This window comes from Anopheles coluzzii, chromosome 3 (assembly GCF_943734685.1).
Source record: "Anopheles coluzzii chromosome 3, AcolN3, whole genome shotgun sequence".
In the NCBI taxonomy this organism is placed as follows: Eukaryota; Metazoa; Arthropoda; class Insecta; order Diptera; family Culicidae; genus Anopheles; species Anopheles coluzzii.
The window spans coordinates 77,338,531-77,363,404 of record NC_064671.1 but is presented as its reverse complement, the minus strand read 5'-3'; the positions used below and the strand labels follow the sequence as shown (position 1 = coordinate 77,363,404).

The following is a 24,874-nucleotide window of genomic DNA, read 5'->3' as shown; positions in this document are numbered from 1 at the left end:
GAATGTGAAATTGAAAATAAAAAAACAATTTTAGTTACTCACCAGCGCCACATGTACGGTGATGCCGACGCCCAGCCCAATGCTGGCGATCAGTATGACCGCCGGTATGGCCGACAGCTTGATGCCGAGCAGGATCATCACACCGAGCAGCTGAATTTGCATCATCAGCACGTTCAGCACGATTAGCAGCGCGGCCCAGCCGGACAGGAGCAGCAGCGAGACGAACACAAACACCGCCAGCAGGGCGCAGCCGATCGCTTTCAGCAGCCCCGGCCGTAGGTTCATGTACTGCTCCCAGAAAATGAATGGAATGCCTACGGGAGTAACACAGAAAGGAGGTTAAAATGCGTTCAAAGGAAGCAGCGGCTTCGAGGGAGAGCTCACCTGAAGGATAGTTGGGCAGTCCGCGCGACTCAAACCGGGAGCACAGTTCGCGTATCTGGCTGATCATCGTCTTGATGTCGGCCGTATCGCTCAGCCCGTGCAGATAGAACGGCAGCTGGGTATAGGTGAGCGGTGCGCTTTTCGGGATTTTCAGCTCAAAGTCGGACGGTGTGTGAAACCATTCCCGTGGCTCCGGTCGTAAGTTACCCTGGGGGAGAAGGAAAAAATAAAGTAAAATTAATAACGTCTCCAACATTTCAACTAATTAGTTGTGGGAGCTCGGAATCGGACCAACCCGATTCTGGTTTCGTGTTTGGATTCAATCCCAGAGCCGATTCCGATGCTGGATTCCGGATTCGATTCCAAACCCGATTCCGATTCCGGACTCGATTCCAATTACGGATCGGAAACGATTCCGATTAGGGATCAGATTCCGATTCTGATTTCGGATCCGACTCCGAATCCGCTTCCGAATCCGGAACCATTTCCGAAGCCGAATCCGATTCCGGACCCGAACTCAATTCAAAAGCCAATTCCGGACCCGATTCCGATTCCGAACCAAATTCCGAATACGAACCCGATTCCGATTCCGGATTCGATTCCAATTACGAACCGGATTCTGATTCCGGAAACGATTCCGATTCGGGATCTAATTCCGATTCTGATTCCGGATCCGGATCTGATTCCGATTCCGCTTCCGATTCCGGACCCGATTCCGATTCCGAAACCATTTCCGAAGCCGATTTCGATTCTGTACCCGATCTCGATTCCGGAACCTATTTCGATTCCGGAACCAATTCTGGGACCGATTCCGATTCGCGATTCGATTCCGAACCTACTATCCGGAATCGATTTCAAAAAACTTCTGAGCTATCCGGAATCGATTCCAACGACATCTTCATTTATCCCATCTCTACAACTAATGCTCCTCTCTCTCTCTCTCAAACTCACCTGCGAAGCACCGTAAGCGAGCACATCGTTCCAGGCCCACGCGGACAGGTAGTTGTAGAACGCTTCCGGATTGATCACACCCTCCGAGTCGACCAGCCGCACCTGCGTCACCAAACTCTTGTCGATCGGGTTGTCCACGTGCCCCGTCTGGACCAGCAGCTTGTACGCCAGGATCGCATCGTTGCTCGCGTTCGAGTACCACCGTTCCTGCGTGATCCGTCCCTCCCGATAGTCCCGATCAAACGCACGCTGCAAATTCACCAACCAATCGCGGAACAAGCTCAACCAAAAGTCCGGCAGCCCCCCGTTATCGTTCTTGATCACGTGCGAAACGCGCACGAACGCTTCGTGGTACTCGTGCAGCAGCTTCTGATTGTTCGGATACTCAAAATCGCCCTGCGTGACGGCAAACATGCTGTAGAAGCCGAACAGCTTGCCCTGCACGCTTAGGAACCGGTGCTCGTTCGTGTTTTGCGGCACGAGGTCTGTGAGCTCGAGCCCGTCCGGGAGCTTCATGGAGGCGAATAGGGAGACACCAAGGATGCCGGATAGTAGCAGCATCCCGAACACCTTCACCGAGCTGCGCGTAATGAACGGAGCGTAGTGTTTGATCGCAAATCGGGACAGCGAGAAGCTGAGGCACGATTTCGACTGACACTCGATCAGTGTCTCTTCCTCGTGGCGTTGCGCTTCGATGTTGTTTTGCGGCTGTTGCTGCTGCTGTGGCTGTTGCGGTTGCTGATGATAATGGTAGCTGCGCTGCGTGTTGAGGTCGTGCGTGGTGCTCGGGAGCGCTGGCAGGCAGCAGCAAAGCACATCCGCCCGCCCAGACCGTCGTCGGCGCAGGTCGAGCGAAATCATTGCCGGGAACACGAGCAGCACGGCGGCCAGGTTGAACACCGTCAGGATCGCGCCCTGGAAGCAGAAGACGCGCAGTGCCGGCACCGGGATGAGGGTGGCCGCAAAGAACGATCCTGCCGTCGACGCCCCGGCAAACAGTACGCTCAGCCCTGCCTTCTTCAGCACCTGGCCCGTCTGTTCGCTCGTATCGCGCTCCGCGTACGCATGCGTCAGCACAAAGATGTGATCAACGCCGAGCCCGAGCGCGAGAAACGGAATGACCTGCGTCGTGGCGGCATTGAAAGCGATCCCCAGCAGCGCACAGAAGCCCAGCCCGGCCGCTGTCGTTACCGTGATCAGCAGCACACCGGCCACACCGACTCCACTCTGCCCATTGATGCCATCCTTCCAGCGCAACAACGTACAAGCCGTATAAAGCAAAATAATCGCAATACCAATCCCAAGGCTGATCGGGTTCGGGTTAGAGTGTTTCCCCAGTATATCGTCCAACGTCGCCGACGAAAACGCGTACACCCCATAGTACGACAGCGGTTTCACCTCCGTCTGCATGATTTTGTTCACCTCGGCGGAAAACTTCTTCTGCCAAGCGTTCAGCACCTCGGCCGCCTTGTCCGGGTTCCACCCAATGTGGTGCACCTTGTAGTGATTGTTCCAGTAGTCGTACAGTTCCCGTTCGCCCATCAGCTGAATGACCGTCTGCAGCGCTTTCGCCGACCGGAGATGGTGCGTGCGGTTGCGTACCGCACCACCAACGACGAGCTCTTCCGGCCAGTGCATATACTTGGCGGCAAAGCCATAGCAACCGCCGGTAAGGCTTGCGCCAATGTCCGGTACCTGGCCCGACTTTTTGTTCGGTGCCGTATCGGGGCACTGCTTGTCTTTCGGGTTGAGGCAGGGTTTCTCCGTGTAGCCGGTGCTGATGCCGGCCCGCTTCATGTACTGCTCGAGCGTTTCGAACGGGAACTGGTAGTTCTGCGCCTTGATGTCCTTCAGCAGCGTCTGGGGGTTGAGCGAGGTCCACTGCACTTTGTTCGTTTGGCCACTAGAATGCAAGCCACAAAAAGAAAAAAGAAATTAATAACTCAAAAACACAGCTAGATTGAGTTCAAAACTTACGGTATATGGACGGGATACTTTGGCCCCAGCAGCTTGCTGCCCTCCCAGAAACAGTCCAGCGGCGTGATGATCGCGCACGGTATGATGTTCTCGAAGATCTGCTCGATAAAGTGCGTATCGAAGCTCGGTATGCTGGGTGAGTAGCACATGTCCTTGAGGCTCCACGTGATGTCGTACATGTGCACCGTCACCGAGATCGCTTTCTTCACCACGTCCAGGTGCGTCAGTAGCGCGTTCGGGTGCAGTATCGAGGCGTCCATATCTTTGGGCGTTTGGATTAGCAGCTGGTGCGTGGAGGAGTCCATCTCGCCGAGCGATTTCTGCGTGTAGGCTAGCTCATGCTCGAGCGAACCACCTTCCTGTATCCAGAGCTGATGCACTTTCGAGTGGACCGTAGCGGATTTCAGCCCGACGCAGAACGTGCTGAGTACCAGTATCGCCACGAATAGGACCTTACCGGCGTGCTTCTGTATCGAACAGCCGAGGTTGTAGAGATAGGACTGGAAGAGGGAGCGCATGTACACTGAGGACCTTCTCCCCCGTGCTTTACCCTGTTGGAAATAGAAGCAGAAAGTGCCGGATTTAGAATAATGTTTTAGAATGTTGAAATGAAAAGATCTTCTCAAAGACTTTCAGAAGACAAAGACTCAACGACCACTAAACCAGAAGCTTTAGAATAAAGTTTTATAATGTTGAAATTAAAAGATCTTCTCAAAGACTCGCTTAGAATTGGTGAAGAGGACCTAAGGTCCTATGGTATCTTCTCACAGAACTAAACAAGAAGTTAATTCCACTTAACCAGAAGCTTTAAAATAAAGTTTTATAATGTTGAAATTAAAAGATCTTCTCAAAGACTCGCTTAGAATTGGTGAAGAGGACCTAAGGTCATATGGTATCTTCTCACAGACCACTTCTAATTCCACTTAACCAGAAGCCCCACAACTCAACACCTTCCCATGGGGACACCCGATTGAAGGGCGCCTCGGTCGTGCAGGTTAATTGACTTCTTCACCAGGCACACACTCAAGCGAGAAGTGTAATTGAGCGTTAAAACTGAACTACCGCACATGACGCTTACTACTACTACGCTGATGATGATCACGATGATCATATGCCACCGCAGAGTAGCCCTGGAGAGGTTTCCCATTGTAAAGGTTAAACCGTCTTGCGAAGAGGTAAACTCCTGCGACGGTTTCATGTTGCAACTGCCGCCGTACCGTGATTTTGGTTACTCGACTGGAAAATCATACCGTCCAACAGCACAACTGCTGACCGTCCACCGTCTTCTTACGTCTTCCTGAAAGGGTAACGGGTATCAAGTTTCCCAACAAACGACCCACCAAGACTCAACAACGACCAGGACCAGGGTTACCACAAAAACACCTTCTGTCCTGTCCTGGACATTGGTAGAGGCTTAAAAGTGATGGAAGATCACGAGGATCATCTTCTTTCAATTCTCCCCCAACAGCTTTCATAAAGTCGAACCACAAGTCTCTCGGCAGGCTCACCTCCAGCAGGTAGAATTGCGGGGAGGCGTATTGTGTTACGATTTTGTTTGTGACCACCCAACGAATCACCTTTTTTCTCTCTTTCTCTCTCCTTAGTGAAGCAAACCTTTAAAACCTTCTCTAAGAGCACATGAAGCCTTGCCCGTTATTGTTTGTGGGTTTGCGCGACAATCATATGCTCCACTCTGAACGGGTAACATCTGGAAGGCGTGGTGATCTTGATTTGCCGCTGGCAGCTCCGACCGATCAAATCGATCGTGTTGCGTTGTTTTGCAAACAGCTTCCGTAATTTAGTGGGCAAATGCTTCTGTACGATTCGCAAGCACCACACATCACAGGAGGCGCGTAATTCGGTTGACAACAGGAATTTGGGGCCTTCGTTTTTTGGGCACGCCATATTGTGGACGAGTCAAAAAGAGATCTGATGGATCCCAATTTGAAGAGCTACGAAAAGATCATATTTCGGTGGGACATCAGCACAGGATTTGGGACGTTATGAAGATCACCTGATCTTTCGATCAATACGGAGCAGTCCTACATACCAAGCATAGCATATAGCAGAGTTTCACACGGTCAATTCTTTCCCTATCTTTCGCTCTTTCTTTGGGATTGTAAGCATTGAGGCTCCAAATCGAGCGAATTCGCATCAATGTTGCGCCATCGCCTTCCAAAGAAGGGGGAATCTTCATCATTAAAAGCTCCATCCGCGAACGGACACATTCCTCTGGTGTGGTTACACCATTTCTGAGATGAAAGGTGAAAAGCCAGACACAGGGAGAGAGTGAAAGAGAAGCAGAAGAAAAACCGCCGACAACGTCTGGGAACATCTTAATTAAAACAAATGTTTACGTCTTAATCTTCCGCCCGCGAGGTGCCGCGGAAATGTGATTTCTCCCCCTAAAACACGACCACGGCCGAACGATCAATCAAAAGGCCGAAGCTCCAGTACCTTACTAGGCACAAACCACCTCACAGTCTCCACAAATTGAACCCTTGGGAATGGGTTTGGTTTCTCGTTTTGCGCATCGAAAGGGGGAGAATGAAATGAATCACCCTTTTCGGAGTTTCGCGGTGTGTGCTGGAATTTCACGGCACTCTTGGGGAAGAGGGGAAAATTGTTGAGGAGTGCAGACGGGCGAGTACTCCTAAAGCTCCTAATGGACCAGCGAGAGAAGGAAGATTAATCGAACGAGCGCCTCAGATGAGATGTCGGATTCAATCGGCCGACTAGCGGGAGAAAGCAAGTGAATGGAATAGATAAGGGGCTACAACCACAGGGTAAGTAAGACATTCGTTTGTAGGAAGAGAGGACAGCCTCTTTACACGACAACCAAGGCTGGGCAACGCGAGAGTGACGGCGATATAGGCGAAAGGAAAGCGTCGTCCGTACCATGATAAAGGGAATGGAACACCGCGGACGATGATCTAACTGTGTGCTCGAGCATTAGGCAGAGGGAAAGGGTGCACAGAGAAGGTGTAGTGCCTACTCTCTTGGGTGGGTTTTGTAGTTTCCCCTGGGTAAGCGCCGATCTCCGGGAACCGATACCGCACACGGAGGAGTAGAGATTTGTAGCAAACTGACATTAGATGATGATTCCGATAGACACACAGAAAACTCGGCCATTGTTGTGTCCCATCCCTGATCGGTACGTGAGATGAATGAAGAGCCCGAGCCCTTCTTGTTCGTGGTCCTATTCTCCGCTATCCACACTCCTTCCTTTTTCGATCGGATGTCACCGCTTACGCATTTCCGTTAAGCTTACGATATAAATCAAAGATTAGCGCTCACCGGTTCCACCAGTGCGTGTAGCTAAACATATATATCGACTCCATCCGCCACACAGGAAACCGGAGCGCCGAGTGGGGAACCCAACTATTTCTCTGGAGATCACAAATAAGCTATGAATGGTTCCTTCGTTTCCGTTCCCATGGTGCATTGCTAGGCGCAAAAGGGCAGAGAGGAGCATCCCAAGTGTACCGACCAATGACAAACAGCAACCATTGGGGAAAGGGGGGCCTGCACATTCAACACAGTTCCCCTCTAAGTGATGAATGTGTAAAATGCTGTTTATTTGTGTATGCAAACACATAATTGCTGTACGGGCCGGGTTTCTGAGGGAGCTTGAGTTGAAATGAAGGGACCGGAGACACGCCAACCGAAGATAGACGAGTTTGGGAAGGAGACAGAAGAGAGCGTTCGGGCGGTCCCGGGGTACACACGCTCGGGAGTAGTAATGGACATTAATTACCAACAATGTATGTGTGTGAGTGCATGTTCGATGCAAACGGCTCATTAACATTGTCTGTTTATGCGCTTTTGTGTGTGGCAACGCTGTGACTGCTAGGGCCAGTCCTAACCATCTTGCCACCATGAACTTTGGGATATTCACGGCATACGGCAACAGGCCCCGTGGGCTGGTCAGTACTTCCAGGAATCTTGCAATGTATGGAACACAGTTTTTAATGAGCTGAGACACAAATTAAGATGTAAATTGTAAGCAGTAGTTAGATTCACTCTAGCATATCCAATGCCATTGATTTCATTGATGTAATGTCTGAACTTGTTTTGTAATTTGAGTTTTGAGGAAGTCTCACTACGATCTTGTGACTTCAACTTTCTCTTGAAATTCCTGTATCTTTGATTCGATTGATGTTTAAAAGTAATTGTATTCTAATGTGAAATTGCTCCAGATGTCTAAGTACCCTCCGATCTTCTCATTGATCTTACAACTTTCCCTTACATTTCCGGTATCTTTGATACGATTTGGACAAGGTTATAGTATGCATTGTAATGTGACATTGCTTAAAACGTCTAGCGAGAGATGAAAGAACTCTACAGGAGGCAAAACATAAGCGCTATACAAACAACCACAAGTCTGACTAGCACTGATCTTCTCATTGATCTTGTGACATTAAATTTCTTCTCGATCTCCATTTCCTTTGATTCGATTCAAGCGAGGTTATTGCCTTCAACTGCGACATTCGGTTAGCAGTAATCTTCCAACAGGTCTCTTCAATTTGATCATGTGACTATTAATTGCTCTGCAAGATCATTTATTCTTCCCACACGCCAAGTACATCTAATTTCACTTTTCGCCCAGAGGGCAAGGCCATGACGCTGTCCGTGTAGTACAGAACGCATAAGACCAAGGAAACATCTGCCCAACAGCCCTAATAAGGCAGACTTTGCTTACACACCCATCCTCATCATCCTCATGATCATCATCACGGGATTGTGTGAATATTCAAAGAATTGTGTAAAACTAACATCCGCTTCTATTTCCATACGTCCCAGCGGTAGTGCGGCAAAGAAAAAGACCGCCTCGCCTCCACAGCATTCCTTCCCTTATACCGTGTTTTCATTGCCAGCGACGGTCTGCAAGCGGCATCGGCAATATAGGGCCATAAATCGTGCAATCGTTACACGATGTTTTACGCTTTCAACGACGTTCCGGATGATTGGATGTGACGATGAGGAGCAGCGCAGGCATGCATCTTCGGGCCCTTCGCCAGCTTTTCCGGGATCCGACCCACGTTTGATTGCGGCCACTTCACAGACATAAAGCATAAAATGGCATACCGTATCCCTCTTCCCTCTACATCCACCCCAAGAGCTGCGTGTTTCGAATCTGTCTGCGTAGAAGACAGGCATCTTCTCTCTGACTCGCAAGAGGCATATGTTGCATTTACATTCTGCAAAGCGGTGCAAAGCCCTCGACTCTTGTAGTGTGACGATTTCTTTTGATGTTGACTCTGCACGTTCGACGCGTTTGTTGTCCCGCTCCGTGCCGAAACATTCTATCGATCGTCGACAAAAGCGACGACGAGCGAAAGAGAGAGAGCGCGAGAGCTCGTAATCCGAGATCTCGAGAAGTTTTTTTTTCCGTTTCCTTCGTTTCCTCTCGCGCATCTAATGACTTCCTTCCTTCCAGGAAGCTACTGCCGTGATCCCTGCCCTTAACTCCGTTTGCGAAGCGCTGCCACCACCACCTCTTGCAGAGTTTGCGATCTTTTCCGTTATCTCTCCATCCGTCGTCTTCGCTTCCCAGCGTGTGATGGATTCTCTAATTTTCCGCTCAAAACAGCTTGTCGAATTGCGAAAACCTCGATCTTCTGCGCGCTTCGCTCAAATCCCAGCCAGGGCATTCCACTGTTGGATGATGCTGCTGGTGAGCCTCTAGCTTCTGAATGTGAAACGAAGTATTCAGGCGATATATCTACCTGCTGTGATAATAAATGATCTTTGCAAATTCCTCTCTTTTTTTTTTGGTTTAGTTCGTTTGCTAACCTTATCCGTAAAGATCACGCTTCTCTCGGTTGGTAGATCCGAGAGTAGTAGTCGAGAAGGGAGGCTCCACTCTAAATAGAGACATCTGAAACTGATCCACCGATGAGATCAGGCTTTTTGAAAGCGTTTCAAAAGCTCTCTCTCTTGCTCCCTCTGTACCTCTCAGACCACCACGGGGAATAGAGGGTTGTGTCTTTTGTCCGCTTGCTACCCAGCGGCTGATCTTTATGCGCGGCCTCTAAACTTTATCCCAAGGAAACGAGATTTACCCTTCCAGCTATCCTTTGCCTTCTCGCTCACGCTGTATCACTGTACCCATTTGCTCTATCTATCAGTGCTGTGCGATAAAGCGAAATAAAACCCATCACACTCCCCCCCTCTGTCCCGAGATGAGACGCCGGAAAGCTGTGTGTGTATGTGTGTCTTAGGTCTATAATAATGCTCGCTGGTCTTCAATGTTTTTTTAATGTCCTCCACTTCCCTATTCCACAACTCACTGTTGGCCACCAACGGTGGAGAGTCCTATCGTATAAGCGCTTACAACTCTTTTATGAGCACCAGCGGGAGGTCCGATACCTGTCGCCCGGTGAGTGAACTAGTCCGAAAGCGGCCAAGATCTCTCTTACTCTCTCCCTCTCGGTCTTATGCTTTTAAACATACACTTTTGAGACGACCTTCAGCGGCTGAAGTGAAGGATATCGTGCCGACGACCACCATAGTTGAGTGAAAGACATTCACACAGACTCTAGGTTCTCTATGATGATGGCGAGACACACACACAGCAAGACGACACACGTGAGCGATAAGACATGAACCGAAAAACCCATTGGGTACGCATGTTAAGCCATTACAGCTTTCCGTGGGGTCTTCTCGACCACCACCATCACCAACACCAGGGCCAAGAACGCTTTCCAATTTTACATGGAGACGTACATCCGGTGATTTGAATATCTTTGGGTTGGGATAGCTTAAGCTATCACCACAAAGCCAAATGGTAATGAGCGCGCTTGTATGTGCCCGTTGAGATTGGGCTGGGCTCATCAAACAAGCTCTTCTTCCAGCAATAAACATCGTCCAATTCTGGCGGAAGATGCTCCATACCGGTACGGGGTTCTAAAGTCCCGGTCGTCCCCGTTACATCCCGTAGTCGTACGGTTGGGTACTGCTGCCCAAGATTGGATTGGAGATGGGCATTACTTTATGGTTATTGCTGCATTCTTCCAGTCCGTGGGCTTTGCTTGAAGTTACCCTTCCAGGAAACGGTGCCATACCACCCAGAGAGCGTTGCAGTAGAGGCAGTACCAGCACCACAATCCAAAACCCCGTCAATTGCAGTCTCCACGGGCTGGGATGAAAACATTCCATTATATCCGGGATGGGAGGTGCGTGTTGTAAAGTTGTCCCTTTTTGCCCTTTTTCGGAATGCGTTACTTGTGGTCCTTTTATATATCCGGTACAAGTGGTACACGTATTCCAAGGACCATTTGGGCGAGGTCACGCAAAAGCACAAAACTCTTGCAATCAACACGATCGCCAAGTTTATTGACACACTTTCGCCGGGCCCCGGGTGCACTAGCCCCGAAGGGGATAACTACTTATAAAATGGTTGGCATGTTTTGATTGCACCCTATTGGACGCAAAGACACATACACACACACGTCGAGGGGCTGGTAGCCTTGGTAGAAAAGGTGGGACACGCAAAACGCAGAGCCGTTTTATGAGTGCAGAAAACGGAACGGTTTCCAGAAGGTCGAACGGAATGTGCGGCGATCCCACAACATACCGAAGCTGACATTACGGCAAACAAAACCACCGGGTGGTTGGCTGATCCGCAACGCGTTGCCTCCATGTGACATGGGTCGTCTACAACAAAAGGAGTTGTCCTCGTCCTTGAAATTGAGCGATTGAGCGTACGAAATCCCATCATAAATCCGATTATACCTTAGAAGCTTATCCTTTGCAGGTTGCAAAGTTGGACATCTGCAACAAGGACACAACGAAAGCAGAACCTAGAAAGCTTTTATTGGAAGACTCAAAAGAGTATCCAATGGAGAAAACAGGATCAAGGGTACAGAGAATGATCGTTGGTGTCGTTAAGAAATACACAACAACGGAATAAATATTATCAGTCAACCAACATGTTTTCACAAGCTAAAACATCCCCTTGGATTGGACCTTGAACCTTTCAAACCAAAGACGCTTAGCTACCGTTATTAAAAACTTTAAAAACCGTTTTCGATTTGGCCAAGGCCGACCTCCTGAAGACCCGGGGGGGAAACGTTTTACCAAACTTTTACTGCTAATTAATGCAATAGTCGTAATGCAGTCCACCTTTCATTTGGTGTTCGTCCCTTTAAGGCAAATCCCAAAAACCCGCGCGTAAACGTTCTCAACTAAAATCGAAATCCAATCGGCCGGAATGCTTTTGCCCGCCAGCCCGCCGCCGCTACACAAATCATCCGGGGACGGGGATCGCTAATAATTTGTGCTTCGTGAAAACGTGAAACGGAAAATGTACAAAACCGTAAAACCGTACCTTCGTTTGGGGAGAGTGGATAGGGAAGAACAGCAACGGAGTTCTCCCGCACGTTTGGATGATTTATTGCAAAATTATTGGAAACCAAAAAAAAAACCCTCGAAAGGAAATCCAATCTTCGTAGCCATGGAAGGCGCACGAGCTCGCGCAAAAGGTCGGACAAGGTTTCGGTAGGTAAATAATGAAAAGGTGTATCCCACAAATGAGGACGATCCTCGTGCAGAAGGCACCGCACCAGGGGCACGGTTCTGTGGCTTAGAATTAGCCCCCGGAGTAAGAGGAAGAACGCGACCGGTCCAGGTTCTTATGATTTGTTTTCGTTGTACGTTTTTTTTCGGCTCTTTTTTCCACGAAACTTTTGCACAAAATTAGGAGCAGATGTGTGTCCGTCTGGTCCGTATGTCCGGGAGCGGGTTTTCTTCCCTTCTTCTAATGGAGTTGTGGACCCGAGATACCTGCGATGGACGGTGGTTGTTGTTAGTTGCATAAAATCGACACATTCCAACCATTCCTCTATCAGCCCGGTTTGGTCAATTACGTGGAATCATAATGATTGAAATCTCAATCTCTCGAAACGAACCCAATTCTAAGACCACCACCGCACGGCACTAATGAACTCTACGCTTGTGTTCCCCTGGGCTGAAAAATTTCAACGATCCTCTTTTCTTCAACGCATATCTTCATTAAATGTGCTTTTTTGGGAATTTCAAAGCTTAAAACCTCAAAACCATCTCACATTCCATCACCCAACAAAAGGCTCAGTGACATTAAATTATGCTCTCGGAGTCCACTCTCCCGCAAACACCCCTGGCTGTACGAGGAGTGGACATTTTTATGTTAATTGATTAAGCATGTTAATATTTACGATCAACCCCCGGCATCATCCTCGCTTCTCCACAGAGAGAGCTCTCGATTTCATCGCTGTCGCTAAGGGAAATCAATATCCCGCTCCTCCGTGGGACACATTCCCGGACGACTCCGGACTCTTCCGCGTAATGATCTTTTCATTTTGTTTTATGCTAAATTAAGAAAGGTAAAGCCATTCTAGACTAGGATTTTAGCTCCGCTTACGCACACGTAATAGGAGAAAGGAAGACCTTGCTGACCACCCAGAGGAATGCTACGAGTTTAAACGAGTGAGAATGACGCGAGATCCTAAATTGGATTGCTCCACTCCAGATCAAAGGCATGATCTTCGCGCGGGGTCTCGCGCAACCTCCATATCATCCCAGAAGGCACACGCAAATTCCATTCGAAGCGTTATGCGAGATGCGTAACGGATTTATTTCACTCTCGCACGTTCCCCCAAAACCTACAGCAGCGACTACTACTAAACGCACGATATCTCGTGTGCCTTTGATGCTTCAAAACCTCTCGCTCCAAAACCGTGCGCCAGCACAGTTGAAGATGGACTGCGCGCCCCGGGAGGAGGAGTGTGTTTCGTTTCCACCCTTTTCTTCTGTGCCGCTACACAACAACAACAACAACACATCATCATCATCCCACCGTTGGCGGCGGCCGCTTCGGAGGACGAGTCTGGACAACTTCATCAAACCATCAACTCTCATCGAGCCGACCCCGCTTGCTTCACTATATCTTCGGTGGCCGTTTTTTTTTCTTCTCTCTCTCGTGTGGCCTGCCCTCTTCGTCGTCATCTTCGCCGGTGGCGGTCGCGAGGTTTTGTGAAGGAAAGTTGATTTGGTTTGGGAAAATTATAGTGAACCGGTTGTTATGCCTTCCCAGGATCCCCTTGTCTGTGTCCCGACTTCCCGTTCCCTTCTCGCTGCTTTGTTCCTGTGTGCGTGTGTGTGTGATCTCTCTTTCTCTCTCTTCTCTTATTATGCCCCCAAGCGTTCCAAAAGGCACGGTGGTATCCACGAGAGCGAGATAAATAAGACGTCGTCAGGTGTGCCCCGGTCGGTCGTCGGCCATCACATGTACACCACCCCCGGGAGAAGCCGCACCGATCTCGGCAGTGCGTTGAGCATCCACCCTTATCTTTGATGTCTTTCTTTCGTGTCTCCATCTCTCTCTCCTTCCTTTTGTACATGTGCGTGCCCGGCGTGTGGCTCTGTGTGGGGTTGTGGTCTTGTATTTTGTGTTTTTTTCCACCCCGATCTTCTCTGCGGAATCAATTGCTCTTCCCTTTAGAAGGAGAGCTACGCACAGAGCGCAACATAGCGCTGCCGTCTCTTCTGCCCGCCCGGGTGGACTCCCCTTCTGGACGAGTTCCTGGAAATTGTGTCAAATTCTAGGAAATTAAGGAAATTTATGCTTCTTACCTAGCAATTAGCCATCCCAACCCCTTCGACTTCGACTCCTCCACCGTCGTGTATTCTACACCCTTTTTTCCATGTGGAGGTTCCCACCACACACACGCGCGAACAGGGCGACGTCGACGTGATCATCAACGTGGGGGCAAGCGCGAGCGAAAGACAACAAACAGGAGATCAGTTTCAGCTCACACATTTTATCTTGCACGGGCACGTAGTAGGCGATCTTATCGCTTATGCATCATGCGTGTATATCAAGTTCATCATATGTAATATTCAAATGTTCACAGACCTAACCAGCAAAGAGAGACAGAGAGGGACACTTTTGTTCGTTGAAAACATTGTTTCGTTGTACATCCTTGCATCTTCAAATCCTTCCAACATATGCGTGTTTCAAAGTTCCCTGGAAATGAAACCCATCAATAAGAATCTCCTCGACCCTAATTCCTAATGGGACCTTACCCTTGAAGGCTATGAAAGTCAAGCAGGCAACAAAATAGGACCGTTCAATAGAACCTTCAGCAATGTGTCCAGTATCGTCAACAGCTCCGATGAAGACCTTCACAAAGTTAATGAAGTTGACCTGTCACACTGTGGAAAGATCCCTAAATACACCCAAGGCTGCAACAGGAAAAGGACCTCCCCCGGGGATAGAAACATCACGATCAGAGTTCTGGCGAAACCCCTAACCTGACCTAAAATGTAACGTTGCTAAAATGTACGCCCTTCTAGAGATCCTTCTTGCCTTTTTCTCGAGAAATTCTTACAGATACAGCAACGAGTTCAGAAGGGTAGGAATGTAACCATTTGACAGAGCATTGATTGGGAGACCTTCTCGGGATGCATCCCACACACAAACACACCCTTACTTTCGTGCTGTGAGTAAGTCCGTCCCAACCCGACACACATGTTGCAGCACTCGTCAGGTTCACCTTCTAAGAAGACCGATCTCGGCAGAGGGACAACGATCAGAAAACATCCTGGAACAAAACGTTTAAGAAGCGCTTGCTCCAAATACTCCCAGGTCAAGCCGACAGAGCTGTGCCGCCGCCGTCGCCGACGGGTACAGCTGTTACGGAAAGTCGGAAGCAACCATTCCCAAAATTTGGTAGAACACAAAAAATCGACCCAACACATCCATGCCTCGGATGTCTCGCAGTTAATCGGTTTTTTGCTCGGATGATGATGTCTACACATTTAGGCCTAGCATCACCCGGCCGATCGAGATGAAAACGATGTTGTTGATGGTGATGATGATGATGTGGTTTGATGATGTAATCCACCGCAGAGAGAGCTCGATCGAACCACCCGTAAGCAGTACCGAAAGCCTCAAAACATAGACATTAGCGGCGCAGGGTTGGGCGACTCGCGTACGCCCCGACGACGCCCTAATCGATCCGGGTTACTCTCATCTTCCCGCCCGTCCCCGCGTGCTGCAAGATGTTGGTCGACCACGGGGGTTTTGTTTTTTCTTTCGACTCGCTCGATCCCTAAACTCAGATATCTTAACCACGGCAGGGCCGCATCTTGCCTCTGATCTTGCCTATTCGGGTTGCTCTCTCTCTCTCTCTCTCTGGCGGTGTTCTTCTTTCCCGCATTCTCGCGCCACGGCCGAAAAGATCGCCATAACTAATGTGCGCCTTTGATGGGAAAGAAGCCGTGTTCTTCTTTCTCCTTTGGCGCCTTTCCGCCCTCTTTGGTGTCCGGTTGGTGCCGGTGTCGGCCGCCTTTAAATTATGTTCCGATAATTTCTTAATATAATTTTCTCATTCCTCCTGCACCGCGCGCGCTTTGCGGTCCCATCCAGGGCGGTGTGCAGTACACAACGGGCGACCCCCACCACCCTGGCTTTGCGGTTGGTCGCTCTGGAGATCATAACTTTGGCGGGATTTTACGTGCGTGGTCAACGGTGGTGGGTTGTTTTTTGCATGTGTTTGTGTGCGTGCGTGCCCGGCACGACCCACCACCACCCGCCAGCCGGCAGACGGACATCATTCATCCTGGCGTCTCATAATTTTCGGACCACGGGCATAATTATGCACTCGGTCCAAAATTTGGGTTTTGTGGCTGGGGTTTTAGTCTGCAGCAAATGGAACAAAAACCCCAACCGCCAGCCAACCACAGAAAGTGAACGAGAGCGTGCGTTTGCGGTTGAGAAATAAATGTCTCTATTAGGTTTGGTTGTTTTTTGTTCCGCTCCCTTCGCTTGGGGATATTACAGGGCAGCGATTCCGGTTGCATGTCGGGTAGGCATTACTGAGGGTATTACTGGAGCTTAAGGAATAAGCAAAACAAAAAAAGGTTGCTTGAAACTGGAACTTCAGAAGTGCCTCAAAATGGTTTCAATTATCATTACTGTGCAGACGACTCAGGTTTGGAGTAATGAAGACGTTTAGAGAGGAAATTAAGGATAGCTGAGCTGGAGGTTTTTTATGTAATGTTACACAAATATTTAGGTACTAATTGGCAAGTCTCTCAATGCTTTGGATTCCAATTCCAATTCCAATTATCCGCACACGATTCTATGCTCTGACGATCACTCACAGGACGCGGGTTCCAGCAGTTGAAATAACATGATCAAGTCCTATATGATCACATTCTACAAAAAAGCAATGAAATGTGGTCTTAAGTGTGTTGAATATCATGTAGAAGAAATTGAAAATTGTTGTGATTTTCAGCAAAATGTTCTTCATATCAGTAACTTGTTAAAACCCCTAAAAAACATTTCAACAATATTAATATTAATTCGAATAACAATATTCAACAGTTTGACTCTCTCGAAATGGAAATTTAGAAATCACAGATGAAGAATTCCGCCGTTAAACTGACCATAGAAACCCCTGTTCAAGCTAATAAACCAACATCATGCGGAAGTTTATTGAGGTGTTAGCGCGCTTGTTTATTTCCTACCAGCTGATGAACGCCACGCACTTGTTGTTTTTGATGATGACCAGCTGTGCCGATGTTGCTACTGCTGCTGGTGTTGTGGGCGAACATTCACGGGGACGGGACAACACACCGTATGATGCCCCCAAATTTCAAGCGGAAGGGCATTACGGCGATGCATTCTTGTTAAGGAAATGGAGGTTGTAAAATACACAAATTCATTTCACCGACTGTTCCCTGGTTCAAGCGAGCGTGTATGTTTGCTGTCACCAAAAAAAAACTAACTGTCAACTGTCTATGGCCCAGATTGAAAGACATCCAATAAGGGAAGTGTCTCCTCCTGATGGTTTATTAAAATTCATCACCTACACACTTCACCTTTGCCTGCACACCGGATGTGGGCATACAATATGATGATCGTGAGCAAACGAGCTCATTACAGCCGTGATGAGGACGACAACATCCAATTGTCAAAAAAAAAAAAAACGGCGGAGGAATAGCACAACAGATCGCTCGTGTTTTTACACCAAACAATAAACAAGCAGCTGGGGCTTTACAATTATTTTTTGTACAAAACCAAGCAAAACGAAAACAGCGCACCCATCGTTTCCTGATTTCGTTTCCATCAACGTCGGATGTATATAAATAGAGCTTGCATGGGGGGGGGAGATTTGAGAAGGTTCACCATGACAGCGACAGGATTTTTCCGACACCGCAGAAGCAGGGGATGCGAGAGAGACTAATGAATGTGTCATGCCGAGATTGATTGAAGATTCTCACATTTCTCCTGGTAGTGGAGTGAAATCGATAGCAACTGCAATAGCATCTCGAGATCCACGGTTGAATAGTTGCTCTTCCTTCCTGTGTTCTAAACCGCACCCGGGAACGTGAAGAAAGTACACTTGGCATAGCAAGCACACGTGGTAACAGTGTGGATTGCATGCGGGCACACTGTGTTTGCCTCAACTCTTCCACTTCACGGGAGAAGAAGAACTGTGCGCGTTAGTAATTATGCTTCGCAGTAGCCCCGTGACAGAGGAATAAAGGGATGCAATCTTATTCTTCTGCCCTTCCGGGCTTCATGCCACCGCGTCCAATCCAATTTTTTTGGGGAAGCTGGCTGGAGATGGTGGTGAGTTTCATCATTAAGCGATGAGCATGCGATTTGTTACAATGTAACGCTGGCAGGCAGGCAGGCACAGTCGTCCAGCAAGATGTTGCTCCCCCTGTGCGAGCTGCGGAAAGGAAGCAGAGCCACACAGAGCAGGGAAAAACCCGCTCATCTCCACGTCAGTCAAACCATTCGCTTCTTCGGCTGCTTGTTCGCCCTTTCTTTCTAGGGATCGAGAATCATAAACAAAACGAAAAAAAAACACCGTTAAAAAGGGTTTACGCGAAACGCGAGACGCTTATCTACGGTCCTTGTCTGATCTGTGTGTGTGGTGGGCAGTTAGAATAGCTTTTTTTTTTTTGCTCAAACTGTCTTGTCGCCCCAAGACTGAAGCGAGAAACGAACAAGAAATAAATATAAACGTATCCAGCGCGTATGATAAAGCGGTGTGTGTCCCTCTCTTCGTCGGAGGATCGCGTGCGTGCGTCTTGGCGTTTGTGTGTGTGGGCTGCCAAACAACATGCGCGCCGCCACACGACAATGTTAGAGCATAGCTTTCCACATACCACCGCCACCACCACTGCCGCATACGATCGTCAACCCACACCCCCGACCATTGGGTGAGTGGGATTATGCTCTTTTCTGTTTTGGGATCATTTTTCTTTTTTACCTCTTTCTCTCGCGGGGAGGTTTTTTTTTTGGGGAGAAAGATTTATTGTTCAGAGCCAAACCAGCATCCCCCCGTTTGCGCAGTTTAGATGTTTGCTCTTCCCCCCGCAACAGCAGCTAGGGAAGGGAGGAAGATCAACCGATGACTTACTTCCATTTATTTTCATTTGGACGTTTGGACGGAGTGTTCCCTCTCTCTCAGCTTTTTTTGTTTCGCCGCTCTAGGAATTGGTCGAATCGGTCGTAGGATTAGAGCATTTGGAATCACAAACATTTTATTAGATCAACACAGCAACCCGCGGGGGGAGGGAAGGAGAACCGGAATATATCGACAGTCCAACAAGCGGCACGGTCACCAAAAAATACTACAATGTATTGTCGATCGCACACAACACAGGGGAGAGGGAGGCAAAGGACACACCAAAGTAAGACATAAACACGGTTGGCCGCCTCGGCTAGCCAAAACCATACTTTACGGCCAAGCCACCCATGAAACACGCGCCGCTTGCTGCCATCGATCTTTGCGCGATCGGATGACAGCGGCCAAATCTGTCTCTGTCTGTGCTTGTGTGTGTGTGGCTATAAATTGGATACAGAAAAAGGGAAGGGGAGGAAAGGGAGCAGCACCGAAACATGAACAAACGAACGAACAACCAACGGGCGGGCTAGGCTATAAGGGGGTATAAGGTTTCCCGAACATCGATGCTCACCCATTTCGGCCCACACCTTTTTACACAACCCGGCTGGGGACCCAATTGAATGCGCCCATTTCGCCGGATTAGCAGCACAGGGGGCACAAGGGGGAAGAGGATTTTCCAATTCCAATTTCCGGTAGAATGTAGCTGTGGGGGAACGCAGACCACAGCAGAGTTGGGGTGACGACCACACGCAAAACCCTTCTTCCTCATCCTGTGCGAGCCACTGCTCGCGCTAGCCCATAAATTATGACACATTTAATCTGTTACCCATCAGTGGAGCCAGTTATTTATTGGAGCTACAAACAAACACACACACACTGCTATGGTGGAGTCTCCCAGCTGGCCACACAGCAGAGTGTGTGCACCACCAGATAAGCCTGCACACACACAGCTAGCGAGGAAGGTTGGAGGGTGGAATTTTCTTATTTTCTTGAAGCTTGATTGCATCCCCGGGCGCGCTTTTTGGGCGGTAAGACACATTTTCCCTATCGGCGACCTAGCGTTGGAAGAGATAATTTATGGCCCAGATGCACAGATTAATGCGAGCCGCTCTGTAATCGAGGGAAAAGTCATCGAGGGTGTACCCGATTGCTCCTGGAGTTGTTAAGAATAATGATATTATATTAGTTTAAAGCTATTTTTTATGTAATATGCCAAATTAAGCCCGTTTGCTTGCTTCTAATCAAAATTCGAGCACAATTACTGCAGTTATTATACAATTCGAGTACAATTACTGCAGTTATCATAAAAATCGAGCTAAATTATTGCAGTTACGATAAAACTCGAGCAAATTTATTGCAGTTTTATTGTAGTTACTAAGTAGCATGCAATGCAGCTTGTAATAATCGTTTTGAAGCTGAATTCTCCATAAAAATGAGATTTTTTCAGAGAACTGTGATGTAAGAATAATAATTAAATGAAATTTAATGTCGAATATAAACTCCTGCTTATTCAATAACGAAATCTTGGCTCCAATTGAACTCTCCTTCCTCAGTTGCTTAAAAGTGTTGTTCCTACGTCTCTTCCTCTAGGCGCCAGACAGACGGTAAACCACTCTCGCACACGCAAAAGCCTCCCTCCCCCTTTTCCGCACACACCACACAAAACGATCGCAAATAGTGCAATAAATTCGTAATAAACCAACCAAGCGCTCCCAAAGACCCATCCATCGCCGGCTCCAGGCAGTATTTATTTTGCCCACCCCGACGTCTCTCGCCGAGCTGGCTCAACGTTGCTCTGTTGTTTTTGCTTTGTGACATACTCTCTACCTCCGTCGCCTCCGTGAAAACTGTCATACCCTACACTACCGGTACCCCATTTCGGGGCAGTTTGTGTGACAGTTCTTGATGAGATGGAGCGCTGCAAAGAACTACCAAGAAAACGATCGAGACCGAACCGCTCGGCGGGAGTGCAAATAAATGCCAATCGATTGAGATTGTGGTCTGTCAACACGTCTGTCGGTCGGGCTGGACGTTGAAGACGAGCCTGGTTGAAGGAGGATGAAGATGATGATGATGATGATGATGGTCGCTTATTAAAGACACTTCCAGGCGGTAGACACAAAACCGTTCGCCGTGCAAGTGTAAACTCTGTCTGTCGTCCCGCTCTCGGACATCTTCATGCCAAAACAGAAGAGATTTTGTTTTCTTCTTCATTTTGGTTTGTTTGGTAGCATTAACGCATGCGCAAATATATGCAAATCTTAAGCGCCAACCTGAACCTCTCACCCCGCTCGACCGTTTCTCGATTTTATTTCCCCCCCTCTCCACAATTCCCACCGTGTAACCGATCATTCGGGAATGTCATTACATTTTGCTTTTATTTCTTCCATTTTTTTTTGTGTTAACATTCGTTGCTTAACCTTATTTTCCTTTTCTTTTTTCACCTTCAAAGACTCATGCCAATTCACACACGATGTCACACCACGCGCAACTTTCGCAAACTCTGGTGGGAATGGCAAACAGGCTCGGGCGCGCGCACGCTCTCTGTCACAGTTTATAATTTATGAATCGCTAATGAGTGCGCTTTTTGACACGGCGGATGCGCGACATGCGCCGACTTGATGATCGAAAAGCCCGAAAAAAAGAATAAGGGAATGAATTGGAGGTTATGTGTGTGGGAAGCGAAAATTTCATGTCACGAACCAAGAGCCACACGCCACGCGATGAAGCTTGGAGTGGAAACATTAATGAAGATGACATTTCGGGGGTGGGAAATTATGCTACCAAACTGCGCTCCCCCACCTGCCAGGGTTTTGTTGCAATGGACTTATACGTGATCGAACAACAAGAAGCAGCAGCGCGCACGATACAAAGCATTCGAAATATTCCAATTAAACAAAAGCCAGTGACGCCAAGACGCGACCTTAATGAACGTGAACGTGCCCCCCCCAACGGGTTCCAAATGACAGAGGCAAGCCCGTGTGTGTGGAAGTCTTTCACAACTGCTGATTGAGCTGTCACATTCACCCAGTGTGTGTACGTGGTGTGTCTGTCTATCTGAGACGACCCTCGTGAGTGTGACGAACCTCACGCGAACATCATCATCGGCTCCCTCATCTCGGTGACGATTCGATTCGAGCGGGCAGCGTTTGAGCAAGCTGCCAAGCACAAAAAACCACGCGCAAAACAGTCTTATTTTCTTTTTCCCAGCTTTTCTTCGGCATCCTGGGCCACCACCCTTGGAGCAGCAACAGCAGAAGAAAAAGAAAAGCAATCAAAAAATCCCTCTCCGGGCCGGGCTAGAGCTTGACCACACCAGCGCTTGTGTGTGTGTGTGTGTGTGTGTGTTTGCGGAGTCGAGTCTCACGGTTGTGTGCCACAGTACCGGCGCCATTCCAGTCCGAGAGGCACAGATGGCTTTTGACCATTCGATCGATTGATTGAAGCTTGCGTACACAATTTGTGCCGGATTCCGTGTCGGGCGGTCCCAGCTGACGCCAGCCCAGCATCCGGGCGTCCACTAACAGCAAGAAAGAAAAAAACACAAACCAACGGACGGACGGGGAAAAAAAACAAAAACGATTTGATTTGCTTTGGCTGCACGGTAGCTACTAACTTCAAACAAAACGGCAGCCCAACGAAGACGGGCAAACAGCTCGCGCTGGCAGAGACGAGCAAAAGGAACGAAAACAAAAAATAGTACACCTCGAACCGGCGCGGTAATGATGTTGCACGGTTTTTCTTGCATTTACTTTCTTAACGACAGCTACCCGTAGCTCTCCCCCAAGCGCGATGTGACGCGGGGGGGGGGGGGGGGGAGAGTAGTGCGACGATGAAAAATCGTCCACCCTCCACCCTTTTGAGGGGTGCGGGGGATTGAGGAAAGAAATGCAGAAAGGAAAGAGGTTGGTGGACATAGCGAGAACCCGTCCCAGACCCGGGCTGTGGCTGGCAGCTGTGACTGGCGGGAAAATAAAAACAACTTCATCAACTCGAGCAGCGCGTTGCATGGTAATACACAAACACACAGCACTGGGGGCCGCACGGATTGAATTGAGACATTAAAATCACGGCATGGAGTAGTAGCGAATGGAAAAACGACCCCGAGAGAGAGAGAGAGAGAGAGAGAGCGAGCGCGAGATTGAGGAAGGCAATCACAGTAAAAACACGCCAAGCGGTCGGTGGTCCAAAGCGACCCCCAACATCAGTGCATTGGGTACTGGTCCCTGGTGTTTGTGGGGTAACCGGGAAAGCGAAAGACACCACCAAGAGGAGGGACACACTGGGCAGAGCGGTAACTACAAGCGCAAGGGTGCGCGGGTTTGTTGCTGCTACCTCTTCTGGCCCTTTAAATTTTGAGCTTTTTTTCCCACCCCGTAGATAATGCTGCTCGTATAGAGGGGCTTGGAAGGCAACAACGGGAACGAAGATGCAAGCGGGTGTCCTCCATCCATCGATCGCCCTTTCCCTGTATGTGCGCCTTTCGTTGCCGCCGCAAACACAAAAGCTCCCCCTTTGCCCTACTCCGGGGTTGTATTTGCATAAATGCCAAGCCCCGAGCTGCTGTTGTACACACCCCTCGGAGTGCCTTTGCACAGGAGAACGGGCGGCAGATGATTGCCTGTTGAGGGACACACGGGGCAGTTCGAGCTGAGACGAACCTCTCTCTAAAGGGAAATGTCCCGATCGCTTCAAGGCGAAGTGAAAGAGAAAAGATGCACAATGGCCCGTGTACAATGGGTACACACGGAGAGAGAGATAGAAGCGTTCCATCATTTTTCGTCTTGGGATGGGATTGAATGTCATCAAAGTCATCATCAAGGTATTGAAGATCTGCTTCAGAAATTCAATAGAGAGATGTAAATGATCTCTAGGACGTCTTTATTCTGAACTCTATTTTCATTTCCCAGATTAGGTCGTTAGAGATCTTTTAGACCTTAATGACAGCTGTTATTTTCGGAGTAATATTTTTTTCAAATGAATAGCAATCTTTCAAGGTCTGTTTGCCTGATAGAGGTTCATGATGATCTTATTGGACTTGGAGACTTCCTTTTGATGTAACAATAATGCCCAAAACTGGATCTTTGGAGTTGGAGATCTCTTTATTTTGCAATAGTAATGACAGCTGTCAATTTTGGAGAGCATTTAGAGGACTTTAAAGAAGATCAATGTACTACTATATACTAAAAATTCAAAAAAACTTGAAATCCAATACCTGGAATAAATCCTTGAAGACATCTTGAGTGACTTACCCGAACAGTTACGTTAGGAGCTCCCTACTCTGACAGATAGAGAATAACAATAAACAAAAGCCCCACCACCGTCCCATAAAGTTTCCAATCTTGCAATCTCCCCCTAATGCGATTCTCGTCCTAAAGCCTTCACCACTTCACGACTTCACTTCGACGGTACGGTCCTATTACCGTCCGTAAAACGCTGGCTGGGGCCAAACCCTTCGCGAGCCTACCCACACCCCAGACACCATCTGCAGACAACGGGAAATGGCGTAAATAACGAAAGTCAGCCACGTTTCGTTTCGGGCCCGCCGTGTGGCATTCCACCGAAGAGGAGGAGATGTGAGATGCCTTGGTGGTGTGCCGCGATAAGAGAATGCGACACCGTCGTCTGACGGTTTGGCGGGTTTTCCAAGCCCAACTTCGGTGCAGTCGGGTTATTTCTGCAAATCGCGAGCGCGCACTCACACAGCAATTGCCCTTTCCGTTCTGTGCGCGATCGAGTGAAGGAATACGATCCACCCGGGGAAGCGCAATGGTGGTCCACTGCCCAGCAAAAACAAGGCGGTAAAGATATGCGGAAACAAAACCGCGGGACGCACGAGGAGAAGCAATGGAGACGCGCTACGAGAGCGCGAAATGATTATTGGTCCTCTGACCGACTGATCCCTTCGGCCGTGGGTCTTATTTATTGGAGAAGACGTTGCGCGCCTTCTGGGCGAGGGTTTTCCAGAACGTTAAATTTTAAACCCATTGGATGGCCTTACATTGTTGAAGAATGTATAAGGAATTCCTATAGCTTTGAACAATATCAAGTTATGTCCCAATCATCTACTGTTCATCAAACTTTTTGGGGAGTTGCGAAATTCGAACAACAAAATATCTCCAAAAATTCATCTCCAAACCTCCACAGTGACT

General features: G+C 48.6%; 1 protein-coding gene across 2 annotated transcripts in view; it reads right to left on the bottom strand.

Annotated features, from left to right (window-relative positions):
* Positions 1-24,874, bottom strand: part of LOC120955324 (protein patched) — a 43,918-nt gene that overhangs the window by 3,601 nt on the left and 15,443 nt on the right. For both annotated transcript variants that reach the window (XM_049608830.1, XM_040376130.2), the window contains 4 exons: positions 3,313-3,863; positions 1,336-3,238; positions 385-592; positions 43-314 (listed from right to left, as the gene is read on the bottom strand). In XM_049608830.1, the coding sequence (XP_049464787.1) occupies positions 43-314; positions 385-592; positions 1,336-3,238; positions 3,313-3,863 (2,934 nt within the window). The remainder of the gene's footprint in view (positions 1-42; positions 315-384; positions 593-1,335; positions 3,239-3,312; positions 3,864-24,874) is intronic.